The sequence below is a fragment of the Trachurus japonicus genome, chromosome 22 (assembly GCF_045865225.1).
Source record: "Trachurus japonicus isolate A0001 chromosome 22, Traja_1.0".
Taxonomy (NCBI): domain Eukaryota; kingdom Metazoa; phylum Chordata; class Actinopteri; order Carangiformes; family Carangidae; genus Trachurus; species Trachurus japonicus.
The window spans coordinates 29,286,885-29,308,716 of NC_140928.1; the positions used below are offsets into that span (position 1 = coordinate 29,286,885).

At 42.0% G+C, this 21,832-nt stretch overlaps 1 protein-coding gene across 1 annotated transcript; it reads right to left on the reverse strand.

Moving 5' to 3' along the window:
• Positions 1–19,514: 19,514 nt before the first annotated feature.
• On the reverse strand, positions 19,515–20,873 carry LOC146964445 (delayed-rectifier potassium channel regulatory subunit KCNS3-like). Its single transcript, XM_085768123.1, has one exon. The coding sequence runs from the start codon at positions 20,871–20,873 to the stop codon at positions 19,515–19,517; it is 1,359 nt and encodes a 452-aa protein (XP_085624249.1).
• Between the last annotated feature and the right edge of the window lie 959 nt (positions 20,874–21,832).

The following is a 21,832-nucleotide window of genomic DNA, read 5'->3' on the forward strand; positions in this document are numbered from 1 at the left end:
TATATCAAAACGTGCAACTTCTTTTGAACTTTATCGGCATTACTTTTCTCTTTTTAACTATTTATACTTTTTCAAATATTTAACTTTTTCTGATTTTTTTCAGCTTTATAATGTGTGTGTATTGCGTCTAACGAGCAGAGCTAGAGTGTAGAGAGGCAAAAAAACATTCTAGAGTTTTTCTGGCTAAACTGTCAGCACGGCCACAAATTAAACTCTAGACAAATTATTTTCTCCAGTTTTGTAGCCACACTTGTCTTCTGGCTAAAATTCTGGTCAAAAATGCAAAGAGACTTAGATAATAATTTTAAATATTTTTTAAATGCAGCCAGGGAGCTCTCTGCTCTCATTCAGCTCAATGCATTTTTTTCACATCAGCAGGAGAAGGAGCTCAACTTTGTAACTTGCTGTTAAGTGCTTTTTAATTCATTTTAATTCACCAAAAAATAGTCACAGGTCACAAAAAAGTCCTCTTCTTACTTGGTGTGGCTAATTTATATTAATATATTTTTGTTTTAAGCATCATTGAAAAATCTCACATTCATCAAAGTCTCAACCTCTCTTCTTGACAACTCCACTGTAGTGTAGGGGGTAGGGTAACTGCCTGCCAACCCTAAGGTCACTGGTTCGAATCCAAGGGAAGAATTCTTGTTATGTTATGTTGAATTCTGCTCTCCTCCCCCGCCTTCAATTGGTTACAGGTGTTTGTTATCTCCTTGATTACTTGTACCAGTTTGCAGCACATCATAACATTACAATGAATGACAACAGTCTTGAAAGCAGTGTGCTCTCTGTAGCCGAGTGGCAGAGTAAAGGTTTAGTGATCATATGGTCACGGGTTCGATTCCTGCCTCAGTCATTTCACATCATTGCTTGACTTTTGATTCCAATTATTCAGCTGTCATTGGACAGTCTTTGATTCCTCATAGTATAAAGCTCATTGTAACTCAGGTTCTCTGTGGCCATATGGTTAGTGTGTTAGGTGTTGTGCTATTTCAACAATTCATATATCAAAACGTGCAGCTTTTTTTGAACTTTATCGGCGTTACTTTTCTCTTTTTTCCAATATTTTTATTGGGTTTTTTTTTCAAGAGTTTAACGACACAACTTACAGGGACTGTGCACGAAGCAAAAAAAACAAAAACAAAAAAAACAAGTCAAAATTAGACATGATGACAATAAAGAAAAACAACAACAACAACAACAAAAAAGACAAACATTTACATGACAGTTGCATAGGATGAAAAAGAAAAAGATTAGTACATTATGATGGGCTATGTGGCAAATGTATACATGATAAGTAGTAAAGGTCCATTACATCTGGGGTGCAAAATTAAAGCTTGTTTTTAATGTATTCTATGAATGGTTTCCAAATGTTTTCAAAGTTATCTGGGGAGCCACACACTGTGTATCTCAACTTTTCAAGTTTAAGAAGCTGTAAGATTTCCCTCAGCCACTGAGTCCAGCTCGGTGGCTGAGGGTTTTTCCAGTTGAGGAGGATCAGTTTTCGCGCTAATAAAGTAACGAATTTTGTAATTTTCAATTTGGATCCAGAAAGATTTTTATTGTTCTCTCTCACTACCCCAAAAATGGCTATTACAGGATCTGGGTGAACCACCATTTTGAAAACTTCTGATAGGGAGTTGAAAATCGAGCTCCAATAGGTGTGTAAGTAAGGACAGAGCCAAAAAGAGTGTGCTAGAGAACCTGGTGAGAGCCCACACCTATCACACAGTGGGTCCACACTTGGGAACATTCTTGAGAGCCTCACCTTGGAAAAGTGAAGGCGATGCAGCACCTTAAATTGGATGAGGCCATGTCGGGCACAGATTGAGGCTGTGTGCACCCCCTCTTGGGCTTACTTTTCTCTTTTTAACTATTTATACTTTTTAAAATATTAAACCTTTTCTGCAAATTAAACTCTAGACAAATTATTTTCTCCAGTTTTGTAGCCACACTTGTCTTCTGGCTAAAATTCTGGTCAAAAATGCAAAGAGACTTAGATAATAATTTTAAATATTTATTAAATGCAGCCAGGGAGCTCTCTGCACATCATCACATTACAATGGCAACATTCTTATGTCTGTGCTCTCTGTGGTGAAGTGGCAGAGTAAAGGTTTAGTGATCATGAGGTTGTGGGTTCGATTACTGGTTCAAATCTTGCCTCATCAACAATTATAGTGAATTATTTTCCCAGTCGTCCTCTGTTGACTTCTGATAACTTGCTTCATGTTGAAACTGCTGCTCTCAGCCTGAAATTCACAGAAATTTTCATTCTAAGTCTTACTTGGTGTGGCTAATTTCTGCACTTTCCTTACCTTTTTTTAAGCAGGAGCCAGTGATCCTCTTATTAAAGGTTTTCTTTGCCACTCACATACTGTCTCTGCCTGTAGCCTAGTGGTTAGCTTGCTGAGCTGGAGACCTGAAGGTTACTGGTTCAAATCTTGCCTCAATAACAATTATTCACAGAAATTTTCATTCTAAGTCATTCAAGCTTGACTCTCAAGCTTTCTTGATGTCAGAGTGAGACAGAGTGCAGCTCATCAACAGACAACAGTCTCTGCAACTGTGTGTGCACTGTGGCCTAGAGGCAGAGTGGAAGTCTATTGACCATGAGGTTGTGGGTTCGAGTCCAACCTTGGTCAAACATTTGTATGGTGATCACTGCTTGCACTATTTGCTAATTCTGCAACAGCGTTCAGCTGCTGTCAGCAGTCACACCATTTCCATTCTTGGAAATGCCTTTTCTAGTTTAAAATATTTTTTAAATGCAGCCAGGGAGCTCTCTGCTCTCATTCAGCCCAATGCATTTTTTTCACATCAGCAGGAGAAGGAGCTCAACTTTGTAACTTGCTGTTAAGTGCTTTTTAATTCATTTTAATTCACCAAAAAATAGTCACAGGTCACAAAAAAGTCCTCTTCTTACTTGGTGTGGCTAATTTATACTAATTTCTTTTTATTTTAAGCATCATTGAAAAATCTCACATTCATCAAAGTCTCAACCTCCCTTCTCCACAACTCCACTGTAGTGTAGGGGTTAGGGTGGCTGCTTGCCAATCCTAAGGTCACTGGTTCGAATCCAAGGGAAGAACTCTTGTTATGTTATGTTGAATTCTGCTCTCCTCCCCCGCCTTCAATTGGTTACAGGTGTTTGTTATCTCCTTGATTACTTGTACCAGTTTGCAGCACATCATCACATTACAATGAATGACAACAGTCTTGAAAGCAGTGTGCTCTCTGTAGCCGAGTGGCAGAGTAAAGGCTTAGTGATCATATGGTCATGGGTTCGATTCCTGCTTCAGTCATTTCACATCATTGCTTGACTTTTGATTCCAATTATTCAGCTGTCATTGGACAGTCTTTGATTCCTCATAGTATAAAGCTCATTGTAACTCAGGTTCTCTGTGGCCATATGGTTAGTGTGTTAGGTGTTGTGCTATTTCAACAATTCATATATCAAAAGCTTTTTTTGAACTTTATCGGCATTACTTTTCTCTTTTTAACTATTAATACTTTTTAAAATATTTAACTTTTTTTGCAAATTAAACTCTAGACAAATTATTTTCTCCAGTTTTGTAGCCACACTTGTCTTCTGGCTAAAATTCTGGTCAAAAATGCAAAGAGACTTAGATAATAATTTAAAATATTTTTTAAATGCAGCCAGGGAGCTCTCTGCTCTCATTCAGCCCAATGCTGAGAGTTCTCCACAACTCTGTCTGTAGTCCAGTTGGTAAGGTGGCCGCTTGCCAACCCCAAGGTCACTAGTTTGAATCCAGGCTGAGCAATCTTGTTATGTGATGTTGAATTCTGCTCCCCTCCCCCACCCTCAATTGGTTACAGGTGTTCGTTAAAGGGATAGTTCACCGTAGAATGATATTTCGCTCATTATCTACTCACCCTCATGTTGACTAAGGGCTGGAAGAATTTTCAGAGTCCTGAGACCTTACACCTTACCTACAATGGCAACATGCTTATGTCTGTGCTCTCTGTGGCGAAGTGGCAGAGTAAAGGTTTATTGATCATGAGGTCATGGGTTCGATTCCTTACTTTTCCTTTTAAGCAGAAGCCAGTGATCCTCTTATCAAAGGTTTTCTTTACCCCTCACATACTGTCTCTGTCTGTAGCCTAGTGGTTAGCTTGCTGGTCTGGAGACCTGAAGGTTGCTGGTTCAAATCTTGCCTCAACAACAATTATAGTGAATTATTTTCCCAGTCGTCCTCTGTTGACTTCTGATAACTTCAAAGTCTCAACCTCTCTTCTCCCTAACTCTAGTGTAGTGGTTAGGGTGGCTGCTTGCCAACCCCAAGGTCACCGGTTCAAATCCAGGTTGAGCACTCTTGTTATGAATTCTGCTCCCCTCCATCACCCTCAATTGGTTACAGGTGGTCGTTAAGAGACGCATTAATTGCTAGTGCCACAGTTTGTAACTTGCTGTTAAGTGCTTTTTAAATCATTTTAATTCACCAAAAAATAGTCACAGGTCACAAAAAAGTCCTCTTCTTTCTTGGTGTGGCTAATTTCTGCACTTTCCTTACCTTTTTTTTTAAGCAGGAGCCAGTGATCCTCTTATTAAAGGTTTTCTTTGCCCCTGACATACTGTCTCTGCCTGTAGCCTAGTGGTTAGCTTGCTGAGCTGGAGACCTGAAGGGTAAAGGAAACTGTATTCTGAGTCAAGAAAGATAAGGCTGCTCTGCCCCTCTGCACTGGCCTTTTCTCTTTTTTTTGCTTTGTTGAATTCAGAAAACCCAAATGAACAACATGGAAAATGATTTAGGCTGTTAATTATAGGTCATAAGATCAGGATTGTATAGCTCACATCTTTATGTGCAGCAAAACCTTTCTGGAACCGCATGTTTCTGAGAGAAGAACTGGTTGTTATTTTTTTTTTTAATTAGCTCCGTCAACTCATGGGGGCGTGTCGACATGTCCAGACTATACTTGCCTTCAGTCATATTGCGCAGCAAAAACATAAATAAACAGGAGGATTTAGCCTACAGTAGCCTGATATGTGCAGCAGCTAGTCCCCGTGAAGGAAGGTCTGACAACAAACGGACGTGTTGTACCTCACATGTAGGCTACGGACGGTGCCGCTATTAAAAAAAAGAAAAGGAAAAAAAACCAGTTCACAGTCACCTGTCACTCACCCGCAGCAGCTGACTGCGCTGTCAGAGGAGCTCTGCTGCTCCTCTCTCTTTAGACACTGGTGTTTGGCTGCACTCTGTAGGAGTTCAATATGAAGATCTAACCTCCATCTGAATAACGTTACCGGCCATGTGGCGCTGCTCCGCTAGTGGTGCGTTAACGGCAAAAAGAAAAATAAATAAAGAAGATCGTCGGTCGTCCTGTCAGGAGGGAGGCACGAGCCAAAAAAAACAATGATTGTTCACGAGTCTCAAAACACGAGTCCGAGTCGAGTCTGAAGTCTTTTGGGCACGAGTCCAAGTCAAGTCTGAAGTCTCTGTGGGTGCGACTTAAGTGCGACTCGAGTCCGAGTCGCAAACTCGAGTCCCCATCTCTGACACACACACACACGCAGCGCGCACTCGCGGACAAGATAAAACTATGTAAATGTATAGGTAATTCTGGAAAAGAGGGCTGCCTATATAAACAGAGGCCTACAAATTATTCCAGAGAAAAAAAGTGTTCCCTGAACTTGTCTGAACAATAATAAAAGGAATATAGATTATATAAAAAATAATTAAGCTACATTTTAGTAAAATAGTAGCTTATGTTCCTTTGTTATCAGTTTAATCTAAATGTCGGTATGCACAATATATGATAATGCGTGTGAATGTGTTTCTTTTTTAAATATAGCCTTATCTTTAACATCTAAATTTCTCATTTAACAGATACCTTGCAACTGGGGATTCATTTCGCACGATAGCATTCAGCTATCGTGTGGGCATTTCCACAGTGTGCAGTATTGTGGCAGAAGTAGCCCGGGCAATATGGGACTGTCTGGTGGAGGAATACATGCCAGTTCCAACAACAGAGGACTGGAGAGCCATTTCTTCTGATTTCCACCAGCGCTGGAACTTCCCAAACTGCTTGGGTTCAATAGATGGGAAGCACGCAGTGATCCAGGCTCCAAACAACTCTGGTTCACTCTTCCACAACTACAAGGGGACTTTCTCTATTGTCCTCTTGGCAGTTGTGGATGCAAACTACTGCTTCCGCGTCGTTGATGTTGGCAGTTATGGGAGGACCAGCGATGGAGGGACCCTGGCAAACTCCGCCTTTGGTCAGGCACTCGTGGATGGAACCCTCCAACTCCCTGACGATGCCCTGCTTCCAGTATGGAGTTATTTTTGTCTCATTAATATCTGTAAACGCACAGAAGGTGATCTACAAATGTTCCTTGGTTTGCACACATGTTTTGCTATCCACAAAGGGTGATCTACAAATGTTCCTTGGTTTGCACACGTGTTTTGCTATCCACAAATACAAATTTCTAATTTGTAACTTGTATTTTGGTTTTTACAAATAAATGTGTATTTGTAAATATATTGTATATGTAAATGTATAATTTTCCATTTGTAAAAACAAAAAAGCCATTTGTAAAACCGAAAATTCTGTCTGTGAAGTGTGACTCTGCATTTGTGGATCACCAATCACACACACGCATCTCTTTCCGCAATGACGTATTTCTGAGACAATCCTGCCGAGATCCACACAGAATCCACAAACTCACTGATTCACAAAGGGCCGCTCTCCTCACCAGGAGGGGCAGTGTTGGCGAGTAGCTGAATGAAAACTAACGAAGAAGACTGCTACTGGTTTATCTCGAGAAATTATTTTAATTCCCACTGTTAATGCGTCACTTTATTAAGTTTTAATGTTTTTTCATGCGATAAAGTAACTGTTAAGACCCCCAATATGCGGTTAGTTTATCCAAATGACGCCTCTTTGGAAGTTTGCTCCGCCGTTCGCGGAGCAGTGAAGCTCCATCTGTGGAGCAACTAGGCTACCACCGGACGAGCGGTCTATCACAGAGGCTACCGCCGGGCTGCTGTGGTGGTCGGCCGGCTAACCTCCGCTGTCATCCAGGTCTCCCCCGGCTCGTTTTTTCCCCCGGAATGATGAAGCTGGTTAGCCAGCCCACCGCAGCAGCCCGGCTGCTGTTTAGATCTGATTAGATGTTTAGATGTTAGACTGTTTAGATCCCCAATATGTGGTTATTTTTATACAAATGACGCCTGTTTGGAAGTTTGCTCCGCCGTTAGCCTAATTAGCTGCTAACTAGGCTACCACCGGGCGAGCGGTCTATCACAGAGGCTATAGCCGGACTGCTGTGGTGTTCGGCCGGCTAAGCCGCGGCGTATTCTCGGGGGAGAAAACGAGCACTTCAGTAAACCGGTTGCTGCCTCTGGATGAGCAGATCATCACAGAGGAAGCAGCCGGGGCTGCTGTGGTGGTCCGCCGGCTAAGCCGCGGCGTCATTCCAGGGGAGAGACCAGCCCCAACCCGGTTGCTGCCTCTGGATGAGCGGATCATCACAGAAGCAACAGCCGGGCTGCTGAGGTGGTCGGTCGGCTAATCTGCGTCGTCCTCCCAGGGGAGAAAAGGAGCCCATCAATCTACCGGCAGTTTTTTAGAGGTTTACCGCCGGCTGGATGAATTATTTTTAGGAGATACTGTACATGTTGTCTCATTCAGTGGTGTAGTCTGTAGGCTATATCAACAAACAAAACTATTTAGTCTATGATGGGCTATGTACAGTCACCACCGCTTCAACAATAAATAAATGTTTTACAATGAAACGGTCAGTCAGTTGACATTAACAATGCAGGTCATTTTCTCCCCTGGGAGGAGACCGCGGCTTAGCCGGCCGAACACCACAGCAGTCCGGCTATAGCCTCTGTGATAGACCGCTCGTCCGGTGGTAGCCTAGTTAGCAGCTAACTAGGCTAACGGCGGAGCAAACTTCCAAACAGGCGTCATTTGTATAAAAATAACCACATATTGGGGATCTAAACAGTCTAACATCTAAACATCTAATCAGATCTAAACAGCAGCCGGGCTGCTGCGGTGGGCTGGCTAACCAGCTTCATCATTCCGGGGGAAAAAACGAGCCGGGGGAGACCTGGATGACAGCGGAGGTTAGCCGGCCGACCACCACAGCAGCCCGGCAGTAGCCTCTGTGATAGACCGCTCGTCCGGTGGTAGCCTAGTTAGCTTAGCTGCTCCACAGATGGAGCTTCACTGCTCCGCGAACGGCGGAGCAAACTTCCAAAGAGGCGTCATTTGGATAAACTAACCGCATATTGGGGGTCTTAACAGTTACTTTATCGCATGAAAAAACATTAAAACTTTATAAAGTGACGCATTAACAGTGGGAATTAAAATAATTTCTCGAGATAAACCAGTAGCAGTCTTCTTCGTTAGTTTTCATTCAGCTACTCGCCAACACTGCCCCTCCTGGTGAGGAGAGCGGCCCTTTGTGAATCAGCAGCTGTGAGTTTGTGGATTCTGTGTGGATCTCGGCAGGATTGTCTCAGAAATACGTCATTGCGGAAAGAGATGCGTGTGTGTGATTGGTGATCCACAAATGCAGAGTCACACTTCACAGACAGAATTTTCGGTTTTACAAATGGCTTTTTTGTTTTTACCAATGGAAAATTATACATTTACAAATATACAATATATTTACAAATACACATTTATTTGTAAAAACCAAAATACAAGTTACAAATTAGAAATTTGTATTTGTGGATAGCAAAACACGTGTGCAAACCAAGGAACATTTGTAGATCACCCTTTGTGGATAGCAAAACATGTGTGCAAACCAAGGAACATTTGTAGATCACCTTCTGTGCGTTTACAGATATTAATGAGACAAAAATAACTCCATATTCCAGGAGCTGAACACTTGGGACCACAGCCCCATGTGTTTGTGGCAGACGAAGCCTTCCCCCTCCGCAGGGATCTAATGAGGCCTTTTCCGGGAGCCAACATTCCTCCGAGGAGCAGGGTTTTCAACTACCGGCTGTCCAGAGCGAGGATGATAGTTGAGAACACCTTCGGCATCCTGTCCAGTCAGTGGCGCATGTACCGTCGGGTCATTGGTGTGAGCCCTGATAATGTAGATGCATGTGTGAATGCCACATGCATTCTACATAACTACATCAGGAGGAACACCAGGACCAGAAGGGAACCAGTGCCAGTCTCAGAGGGGGATGTCTCAGTGCTGCAGGATCTGAGGAGAGTGGGGACCAACAATGCTGCACGGGAGGCTATCCGTGTGAGGGAGATCTACGCCTCATACTTCTCTGCTGAGGGTGCAGTGCCTTGGCAACCTAGGTTGTAGAGCCATCAACAAAAAAAGGTTCTTTTAAGAACCAACCACATTAAACTAAAGAGCATGTTCTCCTCCTCTTTGTGATTGTTTTTTTTTCCATAGTCTCATTCAGAATTGTGAAATCATTGTGATTGCAGGCACTGACCTTGTGTTGATTCTACAGGGTTCCTGCAGCTTAAGTAAAGTTAAATTTAAGACTTTTTAAGACTTTTTTTAATGACACTTGAAATGAAATTTAAGACCAACTAAACAAACGCAAATGGAAAAAAAACCCCACTTTCCCACATGGTCCAAGGTAAAGTGACTGCAACATGAACGACATGAATGTTTCCGCCAACATTTTGCAAGTGTAGCCTACAATTGTGGTATTTGTACTGTAATTTGTTTGATTTTGAACGGAACGGTACCACCACATAAAATATTTAGAAAATGCTCTATTTCTTCACTCACGTTTAATTTTTATTGTAGAGTAACAGTATCACCCCACTATTTTTCTGCTCTTTTACTAGGGATGTAACGATATGAAAATCGCAATTGTGAGATTTTCATATCTTTACATCCCTAGTATTACAATACCTCAATAACAAGCCTATGATATTCACTGCAGTATTGTAAGACATATCATGATATCAAACTCTCACTGTAAGGGCCGTTGTATAGGTGAGAAAGGTGATGATAATTCTAGGGGGCCAGCGCCCATGTATAGGGCCCACAAAAAAACCCCAGTAGTCTAATCTTTATGACTGAATTTTTCTGCATAAGACCCTGACTAATACTCATAGTAATGCTGCATTAGCATCAAAACAAAGTAGGCTAAATAAAAAATGATAATATGTAGTCTAAAAAAAGTGGAAAAGTCAGGGGCCCACTTTAGTATTCTTTCAGGGGGGCCAGAATTCCTAGCAACGGCCCTGCTCAATACCACAGTAGCTCTTTATTCCACTCTGCATAAGTCAACAACACACACACACACACACACACACACACACCCCTCCCTCCCTCCCCCGGCTCACCTCGCTCCTTCTCCCTCTCTAACTTTAAATAAATACCTGGTTCTGTATCTGCCGTCACACAACACAACAGTCATTTTTTTTAACAGTGTGAGAAGTTTGACGATGTCCGCGACATGTGCGCGGTCGGTCGGTGTGTCTCACGTGCGTAACGTCTAACTCGCTCTCAGTAGAAGCTGCAGCGACTGTTGTTGTTGCTCCAGGTAGCGCTAAACACATAGACTGTAAAAAGAAGGCTAAACATCAACAAGCTATAGCTATAGGCTAGCTGCTTGGGAGACAGCAGTGAAACACAACGCAGCCAGCCACACACACTCACTAAACAGCTGACACGGTGACACACGGACGATTGTCTCTCACACTCATTTCATATTGGGCCTACGTGTCGTTACGATACCGATATTTTTTTTTTTAATCCAGTGACGGGTGAGAATTTCCAAACCTGACTTGTCAATCCTCCTTACCCTCTCCCTCCTCCCTGTCTCTAGCCAGCTGTCTTTTCAAAATAAATGCATAAAAAGTCGGAGAGAAAAAAAAACACGGACTCGGGATCAAACAAATAGACGTTTTACGGGAGACCACTGTGCTTTTTCATCGGCATTAAATGCGCCATCTGGAAATTTAATACCAATAGCAAATTTACAGTAAATTTAAGACAATTTAAGACCTTAATTACCCAGATTTTAATTTAAGACTTTTTAAGACTTTTTAAGGACCCGCGGGAACCCTGTTCTAGTAATTAAAAATTATAATGCAAACATATCTTTAAACTTCTCTCCTTCGTGTAGTAAAAAAGGACATTTAGTATTAGTATTAATAAGTATTTATTGAACATACCAAAAGGAACAGGCTTTATAAAACTAAAAAGAACATTTACAACATGAAATCAGAAATAGAACAAAGAACAAACTTGGAACAAAAATCTCAAAAAACTTAAGACTTCTCTGGCTCATTCAGCTCCTCCTCACAGGTGGCCTCATAAATTAGTCAGTGAAATGTGAATTTCAGGTCTGCCTTTCTCCGGGCAGACAGGGCCTTGAATTCAGGGAGTAGGCCATCAAAAAACTGCCTGTCTGGGTCAGAGGGTACAGCCACGGCCTTCTCAACAGCCCCCATCAGCTCCCTCTCAAAGGGAGAGAGGGGCTCATCATGTGGCCTCTTCTGCCCCCTAGGCCTGCATCTCTGGTAGGAGGTGGATTGTGTGGGTGTCGATGTAGATGGTCTGGACGTGGCTGTAAATGTTGGTGTGGATGTGGCTGTAGATGTTGGTGTGGATGTGGCTGTAGATGTTGGTGTGGATGTGAATGTGTACGGGACCTCTGGGGGCACAGGCTCCAAGAAGAGCGTAAAAATGTAGCTCTCTGCCTCTACCTCTGCCTCTGACTGGCTGGTGGTGGCTGTGTCTTCCCCTGCGTCATCTGCCTCTGTCTGCCCCTGGCTGCCACTTGCAGAAAAGTTGCTGCTGGTCGCCCTGTCCTCCATAAATGGATTTAAAAATGCCATGATTTGGCTGTAACGCCACGGCCGACTGGTGGACGCCTCAGCCCCACTCCTGTACCTGTCCTTCTCCTTTTTCCTCTCCCTTCTGAAGGTGTCCCTCAAATTCTTCCACTTCCTCCTGCAATCATCAACTGTAAACACACACACACACACACACACACACACAGAGTCACTATCTCTCTCTCTCTGCATATAGACACAGCATGTCACCTAGCTGAGATGGTAGATAAACTAAGCTATGGCTTGCTTTTATTTACATAGGCTGCCCTACAGTAACCTGCAACTCACCTGACAGTCCCACAACCTCTGACACCTTTCTCCATATATCGTTCTTTTTTTTGTTGTCTCTGTAGACAAACAGACTGGCATCATACAGCTCCGGAAAACCGGAGACAGCAATTATTAGTTTTTCATCCATGTTTTGATTTTCCGCCTTTTTCCGCCTCTTTCCGCCTTTTTCCGCCTTCGGAATCCAGATCGGCCCGCTATTGGCTGTCGCCTCGGTCGCGCCGCTGCTTATTTGCATAAAGTTCAATCTCTCCCAACTTTATTCGCTCGCGTCGCTCCTCGCCGCCAGTGTACATTGAAAATGCATGGCAGCTGGTCGCCCCGGTCGCTCCGGTCGCTTTTGGTGTGAACGCCCAGTAAGCTCTCACAGGCGGCCAGAGTGTCACGGAGCGGCCCCCGCTGCAGTCAGACACCCGCACCGCTCCGTGAGGGGGGAGAAATACGCTATATATTCAATCCAAATGTGTTTTTCTGCACTTTATTTTGATGATACAAGTCTGATCTTCACAGAGGAGTAGGGCAAGACATTCAGCATGGCGTTGCCATTAAAAAAACGCTAAGACGTATCGTCTTTGGCAGACTACGCTTAGCCTATTCGCTAAGACGAGATAACTCGTCTTTGGCAGTGAAAGAGTTAAATTGAATAAAAAGCCATGCATAATGACATCATGTGCTGTTTTGTGATCATATTGTTTTTTTTTTTTGTTTTTTGTTTTTTAAGGTTTTTTTTAAGGTTTTGTTTTTTTAATGGGAACAGGCATAAACCGACAATACACTGACCAATACACAAACAGACAGAAGACAAAAGACAGAGCAGGCTCAACAACACAACAAAGACATGACCAAAACAGGACAGAACAATAAAAAAAAAAATACATATATATATACATATATATACACACACATATACACACACACACATATATATATATATATATATATATATACATATACACACATACACTGTATACATATATAAATACACGCACAAAAAATAAAACTAAACTAAATTTAAAAAAACAACAACAACACTACAACAACAACAACAAAAAAGGATGTGAAACTACTAAAATTATATCAACAGTAACTACTTAGTATATCTTCACTCAAAAGTAAGTTTTTCCCATTTTTTGTTATGCATTTCTATCTTGTCTTGATTGGATGCAATAATTTTTTCCAAAAGAAATTGGCATCGCACTTTATTTCTAAAAAAAAGCCAAATTCAGAAGTGTTTTTGTTTGGGTCTTAAAAATAAATATTTTCCGCAAAAGGATGATGGTGTTCACAATCTGTGGGCAGTTTATCTCCAGTAGGCTACTCCCAACAAAATATTTAATGGTGAAAATTCGAAGTGAATATTTTTGGGTCTTAGCCACTTTTGAATGTCTAACCAAAATCTGACTACATGTGTATAAAAAAATAAGTGTAACTGATCCTCCACTTCTTCATTGCAAAATTTACATAATGGAGAGTGGTTAATATTAAAAATATTTAATTGTTTATTTGTGGCGGTAATTCTATAGAAAATCTTAATTTGAAAAATTCTAGAATATGAATCAATTGTTCTTGTATAAATGGACCTACCTGTGATCATATTGTTGTATCGAATTGTTTTCTTGCAATTCAAGGTGTTTCCATTCATTTTTGTACTAATTCGCAAAACAGAAGGACGTCCATCCTTCTAAACTGTTTCCATCAGCATTTGTTGCATCAACTTTGTATCAAGAGTAAATCCAATGAGATCGACCATATTAACCTTATATTGATATTCATGATATTTAATTGAATTCTGCTGTTTCCATAAAGCATTTTAAATTTGATGTTGCTTCATGTGAATAAAAACGTTTGGATGGAAACATGGCTAGTGTTTTAGAACTAGACTTCAGGCTGCAGGACTGTGGAACCACAGCTGGCTGTTGTATCTCCACAGCACACCATTTACACAAACTACACACCCACAGCTGGAACTCCCGGATCTGCAGACTGGTCACAAAAACATTTTGGAAATTCTTCAGTCCTGCAAGGAGAATAAGGCCTGAGGCAGTAGCAGTTCCTCACAGCTTTTAATCATTGAACCAGAACTACAGTGTACATGAATTAATTATTAATTATCAGCATTATCTATATGGCTCAGCCTTATAGGTTGGTAGGAGTAGTGTATGGTTAGAGTAGGACACAGGTCGATCACAGGTGTGACATATAGGAGACATTCACAACAATGAGCGCACAAGAACTTAGTAGCATGAATCATCTAAATATCCTTTTAAAAGGCTGTCATTTTAAAACACATTACACCAGTGGCAACTGGAAGTCTGATCATGAGAAGATAAGGTACTAACTGAGTGAGTTTTCTGAAATCAATGAAGTATCAACTAAAGTCGCATTTACTGTAGTATATAGGAAATTTGATCAAATGTAATTGTGCTCTGTTTCCCACAACCTGCATCACGCCGACACTGCTTTATCATTTTTAAATGTCAGAAGAGTGTAATGTGATTTTATGTAGATCAGATATCACAGCTGAAATCCTAGCATGAGCACATTTCTTGAAATCAAACACTTTATGGGATCTGTGTGTGTGTGTGTGTGCGTGTGCGTGTGCGTGTGTGTGTGTGTTGAAGCTGAGTCAGGTGGCCGACACCATGACATGGTGTAACTGAATCGTTACAAATTAATTCTCTGGGTTTCCTCAGTATGTTACTTGTGTAAGAGTGTAGGTCTGTTCTACTTGTTCTTCATGACATTACTGTGACACATGCTAGTTAAAGCCCAACAGCCACACACACACACACACACACACACACACACACACACACACAGCTCCCAGCTGTAACCTGGTCCTACTGACTTCTGTTTCTCTTCTCTCTTTCCTGTCATTTCATGTGCTTGGATGGGATTGATCTGCTGTGAGATCTGATTACAGCTCCATGTGAATTAAAGACTGATATACATAGATGTGACCTTGGCCCCCTTCTACTGTGTGTGTGTTTTTTTTTATATAGCCTAGTATATATTTCAGACAGAGAGAGTTCATTTTTTTCCCTTCTTCTGTTCTGCGTTCCAAGTACACAATATGCTCACTGTGAGTGAATGTGCATGTGCTGAGTAAGCAGGGCAGCTGATAAACCCACAAGGGTAATTGAATGGAAATTGATTTCAGTCTTGTGAAGTCAATGTGAAACTAACAGAGCAGTAAAAGAACAACACGGATAATGAACATTAAAGAGGGGGAGATCGTGACATGAGGCCCAAGTCCTACTTGATATCCAGTAAAGTGTTGTATAGCTGTTATTATTTGCTGCTAGAGGCAGGGAAACACTGTCAAGTGCTAATCAATAAAAATGATTTGATAACTTTATAACCTATAATGAGCTGTTTGTGAGTATCTGCAGGCATTCAACACCTACATGTTGAAGTTGTTTCATTCATCCTGAGTACTAAATTGTGTTTGAATACTAATAGATTCAGATTTTTCTCACATAATTTAACCAATTTAAACAATACTAATGTCCAAGCTGCATACAGGTTAACCTGTGTAATCCTGCATGGTTCCTCCTGCCCACACTGGCTCATGCAGCCTACAGTTCAAGCACATCTAAGGCTGGTGCAGTGGGCAGACATGCTGTAAAAAGAAAAAGGGCAATCTGTTATTAAAAAAAAAATTGGAACTTTGTTGATTGCAAATTTTCTTTTCTTTTTTTTAAATCGTAGATTGAGTCTTCTCTGATGTAGGCCTATATGAGCCTTAGAAAGAACAAAGGTGCAGCTAAATTTGGAGAAAGACACAGTCATGCTGCACTGAAGTATCTGCATGAGGTCTAGTGAGGGAGTTGCACCTTGATTTCAAAGGGACAACACACACACACACACAGAAGAATCATCCTCGCCAAATTCAAAATATGAAATAGAAAGTTTGTTTGGACACCTCCGAGCCTGAAACATAAAGCCAAGACAGAAAAAATGGCCACACGTGGACACAGTGCACCACTTCCTATGTCAAAACTCCAATTTCAAAACAGGAAGAAACATGATCACAACCTGTTTTAAACACTATTTTGTTCTCTACAGCTAATTCCCACATGTATGAGGGTGAACTCACTCAAAATTGCAAAAAATAATTCGAATTCTGCATGCTTTAGGGTGTGACTGAGCACCACAGTGTATAGGCTTCACATCCCCCCTCCTGTTTTCCCATTTCTGTTTTGGAGTGCTGCACTGGTCAGGTAGTGACACCTGAATGGCTGATGATGAGCTCTTCAAAAGCCTATGGAGGTTACATCTTTATTTCTTACATTCTGCTGCCTGTATTTTCCATTGCGATCTGTTGGGAAAATGTTTTTATTTTCCATCTAGCCTAAAAAGTATTTTATTACACAGCTGTAATTCATAGCATGTTCTCAAAAAACTAATGAGTGGGCCTTTAACCACTATGTTATGAAGTGATAGGACAGTAATATATGTAAATAAGAGGATGTTAGAATGAAACAGTCTATTAATGACTGGTAAATCTTGTGACTCAGCTTTACGTCTGGTGGCATGTTTTTGCTGTGGTCTGTGTGTTCCTCATTAACATATACTGTATGTTTAAAAGTCCGCAGCACGTTGAGGCTTTTCCTTTTCTTATTTAATGATGAGAGTGGCCCCCAGCGCAGATACAATCTCTGTGTTCCTGAGTGGAAACCACCTGGCTGTCCTTCAGCTCCGAGATGACCACTGATATTGCTGACGGTGACTTTCACTTCTAAAGACAAAAGGCAATGAACTAAATCAGAGTGCTGTAGCCCACTGTGTGACTTTGAGTATGAAAGAAGAAAGGTGACCAAACCCCTGCAGCTGCTGATGTAGACATTTATTTAAGGGCTGAAGCCACAAGCTACTTAGCAAGTCCCTGACAGCTGCAAAGTTGTAAATGTCAAAACCTACTGAAGATCAGCATCTCAGCTCAGACACAGTTCATATACAGTGGCATGCAAAAGTTTGGGCACCCAGATTTCTGTTAATGTTAACAGTTCAGCAAGTGGAAGATGGAATGATCTTCAAAAGGCATAAAGTTAAATATGAAACACTCTTTTGCAATATTTTAAGCGATATCAGTGTCAGCCAGCCACCAGCCTGAGTGTTGTTTGCAGGGGTCTGCAGATCTGGAATGAGCTAGATGGGTTCATTCAATTTCCACAGTCCTTTTCTGCCTTCAAAAAATGTTAGAAAGAAAACTTCTGTCCCCCTATGTATATTACAACCTCTACCAGAATCATGTATTTCACCTTATCATGTATTTATAATGTAACCTCCGCCAGAATCATGTTTTTGTCTAGAATCATGTACTTCACCTTATACTGTATGTATTTATAATATAACCCCTGTCAGTATCATGTATTTCCTGGAAACAATGCTGTCTGAGTATGGGGGGGGGGGTTTATGGGTGAGAATGCTGTCCATTGTTTTTGCTTCTTTGGGGTTCTCTTTCATGTAAATCTGTTGCAACTGCTCATGTGTAACATTATGTTTCTTTCTTAAGTATGTGAATAAAATAACTGAATCTGACTCTGTTGGGTCAGTGGGGTTTTTTCTACAGTTTTAGAATGAAAACGGGAAGCAAAGCAGCAGCCTGCAAAAGAATGGGGAAACCCAGGAGACTTGAGCTCTCAGATATAACTTTGACCAAGGTATCAGACAAGATATTTACTATTTACACACTGTGATAGTTTCCAAAGGGGGGGGGGGGCTAGTACTAGCTACTAACTATGCAGGGTGATCAAACCTTAGCTGAAGGCCCTTTTCCTTTTCTGTCATTCTGAAAATGTGAAAGATTATGGATCATTTCATCTTCCACATCTTCCACTTGCTGAATTGTCTACATTTCCAGAAACTTTGACCGGGGGTGTCCAAACTTTTGCATGCTACTGTAGGTTGTGGTTTACATTCAAATCACTGCACCGAGGTAAAAGTTGCTGTAGTCTGAAGTATTGGCATCGTTTTGAGGGAAGTGTTGTCCGTCTGTTGTCGCTGATACACTGATACACACACATATACTGTTAATGAAGGTGACTGCGGCAAGAGGAAGAGCATTAGGCCTCAGCATGGTGTTTACTCGTATACAGAAACAGGCTGTTACCAACTATGATCTGTAGACATGAGTAGACATCGATCCTGCTGAGCATGAATAAGAAAACACATTAACTTCACTGTCAGGTTAGTTCTTCTCTGCTTTAAGACTGCTGATCCTCATCACAGGATGGGTTGTTAAATCAGCACCTTCTAAAGGATTAACATATCGACGTTAACTGTGGTTGACACAGGCACACATTGATTAAAAAACTAATTGCAACAATGACCCAGCAAACAGCACGAGGCCTCTCGTTGGGCCGATACAATTAAAAGCCTTCTGAAACAAGATACAACAGAGACATGACAACACAGGACTCGTGGATCAATAGCAGATGAGGACCGCACCAGCAGGAGGAGACAGTCAGAGGACGGACAGAGCTACAGAGCACTGCGTCTTTAACACTTGCTGTGAACGCAGGAGTGACCGTGACAACAGTTTCACTGTCAAACTTACACGATGCACATCGAAGCTGAAAGATTCACAAATTATGAATTCATCAGTTGGCAAAAAAACAAAACACCTCAGTGAACCAGCGGTGTCATTTTTACAATGTGAGGTCAGGTTTAGAAGAAAAGAATTCATAGCAACAGTCTAGGGCAGTGGTTCTCAAGCTTTTCAGGGCACTGGACCCCCTGCATATTTTTTTAGCTAACCCTGAGGAGCCCATTTGCCCCCCCACCACTACCCAAGCGTGAGGTTGGGGGGCAAAAAAGTCCCAAACCAATTTGACAGAAATAGAAATAGCATTTTTGATTGCATTATTGCATATTTATTAATGGTTCTGTAGGCAAACATGCAATTTCAAAAGTCGCTGTACACTGAACATCACATGTTAGTGAGTTTTACACCATCTTCCTGTGTGATATTTCACAATAAAACCCCAATTAAGTCATTGATGGTGACTGTACACTGGAACGTTGGGGGGTGGGGTGCTCATAATTTGAAAAGAGCACAGGAAGTGTTGAGTTTGTCTTTAAAAAGACAAATGAGAGTGAATCAAAACCATCAAAATGTGGTTTATTATTAAAATATGACAAATAAAACATATGGGATTGAGAAAAATGCCTTAGCTAAGCTTGGCTTGATGGCTCCGGTCACTATTATAGTAAAATGATCAATGTTTGTAAAGGTCAATCACTCAAATGATAGTTTATAGTTTTAAGTACACCTACACCTAGTACTACCACTAGGGGTCCAGGTACCCTTGGTTGAGAACCACTGGTCTAAAGGACAGTTTGGAGCTACGGCCTTATTTTAAATAAGCATTACTGGCTAACTGGCTTTTTTAAAGTCACATTCAGATAATGATGACTCACTGATTCACAGTATTGTACCCTGCAGGGCTCTGTAGAGAACCTGCATGAGGTCGTTCAGTTCTTGCTTTTGCTTTTTCAATTTGTTTTTGCTTCTCGTAGAACTTGGAGAACTTGTTGAAGATGTTGGTAATGGGCAGAGCTACGATCAGCAGCCCACAGATGATGCAGAGCGTACCTATCAGCTTCCCAGCAAACGTGACGGGGAAGGTGTCCCCGTAGCCCACCGTGGTCATGCTGATGGTGGCCCACCACCAGCCGATGGGGATCGTCTGCAGCTCCGAGTCCTCAGACTCCTTTTCTACGAAGTAAATGAGGACGGAGAACACGGAAATGCCGACCGACAAGAAAAGCACCAGCTGGCCGACCTCGCGGGAGCTGTGCTGCAGCGTGGCACCGAGAGAGCGCAGGCCGGACGAATGGCGAGCCAGCTTCAGGATGCGAAACACTCGCATCAGCCTCAAAATCTGAACCACTTTCCCAACGTTCTCCAGGTCCGTGCTCTCACCTTCATCCATGATGTCGTAGGCTATGGTCACGTAGAAGGGCATGACTGACATCAGGTCAATAATATTGAGAGGGCTGCACAAGAACTTCCTGGCTGACGGTGCAACAGCCAAGCGGACAACGAACTCTGCAGAGAAGAAGAGCACGCAGAGGTTCTCGAAAAACGACAGCACCGGGTCCTCGATCTCTTTCTCATTGGCGTCCAGCTGATGGAAGTCCGGCATGCTGTGAATGCACATGGCCATGATGGAGATGATAACCATGCTTAGGGAGGCCACAGCCATCACTTTGGCCGAAGTGGAGTACCCTGGATTCTCCAGTCGAATCCAAATGTTCCTGCGAACATCTGCACACCAGGAGCCTTCAAACATTTCTATGTCCTCCTCTGAAGACGACCGGTCCTCAACCGAGAGGTCCTCGCTGCCGGACTGCAGGTCCTCGCTGCTCCGGTCCCAGCACTTGTCCTCGGCGAGCTGCCTCAGTTCAAAGAACTTGTTGCTGCAGCAGAAGTCCAGGTGCCGCTCCTTGATGCCCCAGTACTCGATCTCTTGACAGAACGAAACCACACACAGTCCGTCCACCAGGTGGATTTTACCTGTGAGGTAGAAGTTGAGAACATAGGAGAAAAAGCGAGGATTGCGGTCAAAGTAGTACTCCATGTCCGAGGGGCTGAAGTCGTCGCAGAGCTCCAGGATGGCCTCGGTGGAGCTGCAGCACAGGAGGCGTCCCAGGCGCGTCTGCGGGAACCTTTCCAGGACGTTGTGTTCCAGCCGTTGTTTGAAGCCTCCTACGTTGATGTTGATGAAGCAGCCGTCACAGCCGTGCTGATCAAAGATCTGACCGTACACCATGGTGCTTGCCTGATCTCCACTGGTCCCCGGTGAAAATCGGTGTGGCGTCGCAGCCTGCACAGAGAAGACACACTGACATTGGTGCATCTCACACTTTGTTGTTTGTCATTTGAGCTTATTGAAGAGCATTACATTAGAGCGGACAGTATCAAGTAGCATCTGGGTTTCTGTGACGCCCTGGCGTGGGATGATTAAGACACAGAATCACTTACTGTGCAGTTTTTTTTAACCTACAACCTTACAACCTACAAACCTACTTGCTTACAGTTCTGCCCTACAAAGGCAAAGTGCAGTGTCTGTAAAAATGCTGAACTGAGAAAAACTGCTTCTTGTGTTTTTCATTGTCAGGTTTAAGCATCAAATTATGAGTAACTACCAAGTCTATAATTGACTAGATAAAGGTGGACTGAATTAAATGTATTTTGTAGTTTGTCTTTCTGACCAATTTTGACAGTTTTATGGCAGAGACTGCACTTTTGCCTTGGTTTTAGCTACAGATACAGCACTTTGCCTTGGTTTTACTCCAGTTGAATTATAGAGTACATTATAGAATATAGGGAGTATAGTACTCTTTGCAGATACTGCACTTGGTTTCACAGTGCTTTTTTTTTTGATGGACAGCAAAATAAAAAGCCCAATAAGTCAGTAGTACAGCAGTACCAATATCAAATTCTACCAGATTGAAGAGGATATGCCAAACTTTTGATTGGTCAAAAAAAAAAAATGAAAAATTGAAAAAATTGAAAAAAATGCAGATACTGCACTTTGCCTTTGTTGGGCAGAATTGCTGAACAGGATTAAACTTTTAAATATTGATATTTTGCAAATATGTATAAGAAATGCATCAAACCTAAATGCGAAACTGCTGGCTCACATGTCATTGAACTGGTGCTACACCATCTGTCTTTCCAATAAATCGGTGATAACCAGCCAATATTGTTTACATGTAAACACTGAGT